Raw genomic sequence first — 5,828 nt, 5'->3', positions numbered from 1 at the left:
GGACGTATTAATATTAATTATTATATAAATAGATTGATAAAAAAGTACAAAAATAGGACTAATACATCATCAAAACTAGAATAAAGAATAGTAGATATTTAGCATTAGACTATTCGTTTCACTCCTTTTTTTATTTTAATATTTTCTAAAATTTTAAATATTGAAGGAGATGATGGATAATTTATTTATAGAGAAAATAAACATGGTCGAACCTTCTCCAAAAAGAAATAAAACAATATCTTCATCAAATAGTTTTTATGATCATCAACAACAACAACAACAGCAACAGCAACAACAGCAGCAACAACAAACATTTATAAAGTAAATATTTTAGATTTTAGATTTTTTAGTATGTTAATTATAGTTTTTAATATAATTTCATATTTTTTTATAGTAATGGTGATATAGATAATACGCAATCCATTAATAGTAACAACAATAATAATAATAACAATAATTTTAACAATGATAATAGTGGAGAGAATCAAAATCTTAATCATAGCAATGTAAATTTCAGGCAATTGCCTAATAATATAGATAATAGTAATAACAACAGTAATATTAATAATATAGACACTAATAATTATAATAATAATAGTAATAATAATAGTAATAATAATATTAATAATAGTAATATGAATAATAATAAAAACTATTGTAATGAAGGAAATAATGGTGATAGTTTTAGTCCAAAGAGAAATAGTAATGAAAATAATTACGAAAATAATGATAATAGGAATCGGAATCATTCTGGTGAATATAAAAAAAGAAAGATAAGTAATGAAGATTCAAATAATTGTTCCACACCAACCAATAATATTTCACCTAGTAAAAATAATAATGATTCTATCAATAACTTAAGCAATTCGAATAATAATAATAATAGTCATAGTAATAACAATAACCCAAACACTGCAAATGTCCAACTAAATCAACAACGTAATAATATACAAGGCCTTAATTATGGAGGAGCAAGTCAAAATCAAAATCAAGATGCCCCAATTGTGGTAAATTCTTTGATTTTAAGATCAATTGGTATGATGACCCAAAAGATATCAAAGGATTTCGAAGAGTTAACAACTGTAAAACCCATTATATTATATTAAAAATTTTTTTGTAATTAATTATTAACCTTTTTCTATATCTTTATTACCTTTATAGTTTATGAAAAGTAGTTGTCCTATGTTATTAAGGTTTAGTGGTGTGGAGAATTCATATTTTATTTTAGAAAAACTAAATAACATTATTAGCCAATCACTAGATGGTATGCCAAAAACCCCACAAAGCTCACAAACCCCATTTAGTATGGTTCCTTTAACCAATACCACTACTCTTAATACGAGTAATTATAATTTTAGTGGCAATAATGGAAACAATAGTAACAATAACAATAATAAAAACAACAATGGATTTCAACAACAGACTCATCAACATACACAACAACATCAAACACAACAACAGCAGCAACAACAACAACAACAACAACAGCAACAATATCAAGCATATTCTCAAAATAATTATAGCTCAAATAATTCATACTCAAATAATAATACTAGCCTTGCCTCAACAAATAATAGTATTAATACAAGTACTGGTATTATTCCCCATCATTACCACCAACAGTATTACCAACAACAATATCAACAAAATCAATACCAACAACAAGGTATTCAAAAGCAACAACAACAAATACAGCAACAACAACAACACCAACAGCAACAACAAATACAACAGCACCCACATCAACAAGACTCATATAATACAGCAACCCAACAACAACAACAGCTATCATCACCCTCACCTGCCCCATTTTATCAGCATAAACATACAGCACCAAATCAAAATCAAAATAATCTTGCACGTATCTCTGCTCAGTTTATTATTCAAAACATAAACAATCATCAAATTCAAACAACACATATAGATTTCTCCTCTAGTAAGCTTCAAGACTTTAAGCTTTTAGATCTTTTAGGTAGTGGTTCTTTTGCTAAAGTCAGATTATGCCAACATATTAGTTCTGGTAGATTGTTTTGTATGAAAATATTAAATCAAAATAAGATTATTCGTTTAAGACAAGAAATCCATGTTTGTAATGAAAAAGAAGTATTATTGCAAGTTGATAATCCATTCATTGTAAAACTGTTAGTATAATACCTATTTTATTTAATTAATTATAAATTAAAAGTTATTAATATTTTTTTTATTTACCAATAGATTTAAAACATTTAAAGATGATAGATATTTATTTTTTCTACAGGAATTCATACCAGGGGGCGAACTTTTTGATTATATTAGAGCTAGCGGATCATTATCACTTTATGTAACTCAAGTTTATGCAGCCGAAATCGTATTAGCATTAGAATATCTTCACAATATGGATATCATTTACAGAGATTTAAAGCCAGAGAATCTTTTAATTGATCAATATGGTCATATTAAATTAACAGATTTTGGGTTTGCAAAAAAGATTAAAGAGAATACAAAGTCGATGTGTGGTACACCGGAATATATTGCACCAGAAATTTTATCAGGTCATGGCCATGGGAAATCTGCAGATTGGTGGTCTTTGGGTATACTTATTTATGAAATGTTAGTGGGTGTTCCACCATTTGTAAGTGAGGGTTCGCAAAATGATATATTCCGTTTAATTAGAGAAGCAAAGATTCAAGTGCCATCTGAAGTAGATCATGCTGCCCGAGATTTAATTGAAAAACTTGTTGTTGCAGATGTCGAAAAGAGATTGGGAAGTTTGGAAGGTGGTATAGAAGACATTAAAAACCATCCATTTTTTAATGGTATCGACTGGAATCGTGTACAAAATAGAGAAAATCCACCATTAAAACCAAGAATTAGACCTCTAAAACACCACATGATGGATGAAAGAATGGACGATGAAGAGGATAGAATCGGTGTTAATTTTATTAAAGCTGAAATACTAGAAAAAAGAAAAAACGAATTTTTTTCAAGTTTTTAGAATATATAATAACACCACAACAAATAATATATTTTAATCAATCATTATTTTTACATTATTAATCAATAATTGAAAAAAAAAAAAAAACAAAAAAAAAAAAAAAAAAAAAAAAAAGAGTTATATCTTCTTTATGTACATAATCTAATTTCATCTGCACATATTGTACATATGAAAATAATAAATAAAATAATTTAATTAAAAAAAATATAGTTATATAGTTATAGATTTATATTATACAAAATTTACAATTTATTTATTTATATTATATTTAATTTTTATCCATTTACATATCACCTTCATCATCGATTAGGTCCCAAATTTTATTTATAATTTCAAAATCATTTGAAAATTGATTTTTATCTAGTGAAAATGGTTTAATATAATTGCCACTATTACTACTATTGTTACCATTGCTGTTGTTGTTATTATCATTGGTATTAAATATTACACCTTTTATAAATTGATTGTTTTGTTTATTTTGTTTTAATTGTTGAGACTGTGAATGTTGTAATATTTGATTATTACTATTGTTATTGTTTGTATCATTAATTGACCATTTAATACCAGTGATATTTGTATATAATGAATATGAATACTCTTTATCTGGTATAATATAATTATTTTGGGTTTTTAAATTTTCTTCTTTTTTTAAAAGTTGTGATTTGGCATCCATAATCGATAATAAACTTTCTTCATAATAGTTGATTGCTTCTTCAATTTTACCATTCTCCAAAATAAGATGGTTCTTTTTAAAATCCAAATCACTGATTTGTTTAATATGCTCTTCTTCATCTACTGGTGTTGGGATTGATTTTTCAAATAAAATTGATTCGTTTCTCCATGCTGAATAAAAAAGAATTAGAAGATTATTATATATTTAAATATCTTATTGTATTTATATAGATTTATACTTTCTAACTCGGTCCTAAATTCGTCCTGTTGGGCTATCATTTTTTCTGTAATGTCTTGGTAGTGATGTTGGGTTCTTTTAAAATTATCTATATCATTATCCAAAAACCTTTTTATTTTAGTCTCTTTAATATCGTCTATAATCTGTGGAAAATCTTTAATTTTATCCATTTTATTTATTGTTTTATTATAGTTTAAAATATATTATTTGTGTATTTAATATTAATATTTGTTTATTATAAAAGAAATTATTAAAATAAAAAAAATGAAAAATAAAAAAAAAAAAAAAAAATTTAAATTTTTTTTTTTTTTTTTTTTTTTTTTTGGAGGCAAAATTTTTATTATTAACCTTTTTTGGAAGTTAATGAAATGCAGTGACTTAAAGATATGGAAATATCTTTAATTTTAAGCTCTTGATTTAACTCATTAAGATTTGATAGTTCTGTTGGTATGAAATAATTTGCTCTTTTTTCTAATGATAATTGATGATCCAAATTACTGCCCCAACCAAAAAATCTCTCGTCGCTGGTTTCGGCAATTACCGTTTTAAAACCAGTATAGAATTTCTTTACTTTTAAATTTCCTAAATCTACTTTATTTAAAACCCCTATTTTACTTTTATCTTTTTCGACCCCCAACTAAATAAAAATTAGTATTTTTTTTTTTATATTTGATAAAGGTTTTTTTTTTTACTTACTTGACCATGATCATTTGTTCCAATTGAATAAATTTTACCAGACTCTGTTAAAATATAAGAGTTGAGATTATTTGCACCAATTTGAATAATTTTATCGTCAGTTGATAAAGCTGATGTATCTAAATATAAAACATTTGTGAAACTACCTTTACCAGTTCCAGATGGTGCAGGAAAACATTGACTTTCATGATTTCTACCCCAGGTCAATACTTTATTATCGTCAGTAAGTGCTAGTGAATGGAAGAAACCGCAAGATACATCGATGATTTTAGAGTTCTTTAATAGTTCATTATCAACTAGTTTTGGTACTCTTTCATTAAACATATCACCATTTCCCAATTCATTAAATGAAGAGGAGCCGAAAGAGTAAAGCTTGCCATCCTTACTAAGAGCAATTGAAAAAGTAGCACCTAATGATATTTTATCAATTCCAATATCGAATAACACCTTGCTGTTGAATGGATCATATTGAACCCTACTGTAAATATCAGATCCAATTTGACCACTGTTCCCAGCACCCCAAAGTAAAGTTGTACCATCTGTGAATAAACATGCATTATGATATGTACCAGATGTTAGTTGCTTTACTCTCTTACCAGTAATACCCTCGAGCAATACTGGTGATTCTAATACTTCGATATTCTCTAATGTTTGAATTTTCCCATTACCAACAATTAATTGAGCATCTCTATTATCACCACATCCAAAAAATATTTGCCTATTCTTTTCTTGGTTAAATCCAGAAATTATTGAAAAGGTTGTACCACATGTAACATGATCGATATTTACATTCTTTATATTTTCATCTTCTATAATTATTTCTTTTGGTTTACTAATTTTCGACTCATATAAACCAAATCCTACTATATTTTAATTTTTTATAAAAATTTTAATAATTAATTTGTTAATAAAAAATTTTATATTACAATTATAAAATAATATAAAAATATTTAGATTTATTTATATTTTTTAAATAAATCTATTTTAGAAATTATAATAATTATTATTATTATTATTATTATTTATTCATTTTATTATTTATTATTATAACTATTATCTATTTATTCTAATCTATCCAAGTTTTATTTTCTGATTGTCCAAATTATAAGTGGACTCATGCTTAAAAAGTAATTTATACATACATTTTCCGTTTAAACCTGAACCCCATGCGTAAACTAAATTCAATAAAAGAGACTTTTAGGTTAGTAATTAAAATTTTATTTAATTTTAATTAAATATGAAATTGTC

General features: G+C 25.4%; 3 protein-coding genes across 3 annotated transcripts; 1 reads left to right on the top strand and 2 right to left on the bottom strand.

The window, feature by feature from the left end:
• Positions 1-82: 82 nt before the first annotated feature.
• Positions 83-3,046, top strand: DICPUDRAFT_100116 (uncharacterized protein). Its single transcript, XM_003294930.1, has 4 exons — positions 83-321; positions 395-1,082; positions 1,162-2,141; positions 2,215-3,046. The coding sequence occupies exons 1-4, from the start codon at positions 170-172 to the stop codon at positions 2,972-2,974; spliced, it is 2,580 nt and encodes an 859-aa protein (XP_003294978.1). The 5' UTR covers positions 83-169; the 3' UTR covers positions 2,975-3,046.
• A 211-nt stretch (positions 3,047-3,257) lies between these two features.
• On the bottom strand, positions 3,258-4,072 carry DICPUDRAFT_44187 (uncharacterized protein; the record flags this gene model as incomplete). Its single annotated transcript, XM_003294929.1, has 2 exons — positions 3,258-3,817; positions 3,886-4,072. Coding segments are annotated over 2 exons (747 nt in total), but the record flags the coding sequence as incomplete, so codon positions are not given.
• Positions 4,073-4,227: 155 nt separating this feature from the next.
• On the bottom strand, positions 4,228-5,441 carry DICPUDRAFT_44183 (uncharacterized protein; the record flags this gene model as incomplete). Its single annotated transcript, XM_003294928.1, has 2 exons — positions 4,228-4,475; positions 4,577-5,441. Coding segments are annotated over 2 exons (1,113 nt in total), but the record flags the coding sequence as incomplete, so codon positions are not given.
• Between the last annotated feature and the right edge of the window lie 387 nt (positions 5,442-5,828).

The sequence above is a fragment of the Dictyostelium purpureum genome, assembly GCF_000190715.1.
Source record: "Dictyostelium purpureum unplaced genomic scaffold DICPUscaffold_682, whole genome shotgun sequence".
In the NCBI taxonomy this organism is placed as follows: Eukaryota; Evosea; class Eumycetozoa; order Dictyosteliales; family Dictyosteliaceae; genus Dictyostelium; species Dictyostelium purpureum.
The sequence above is the reverse complement of the archived record's forward strand: the minus strand, read 5'-3'. Positions and strand labels throughout refer to the sequence as shown.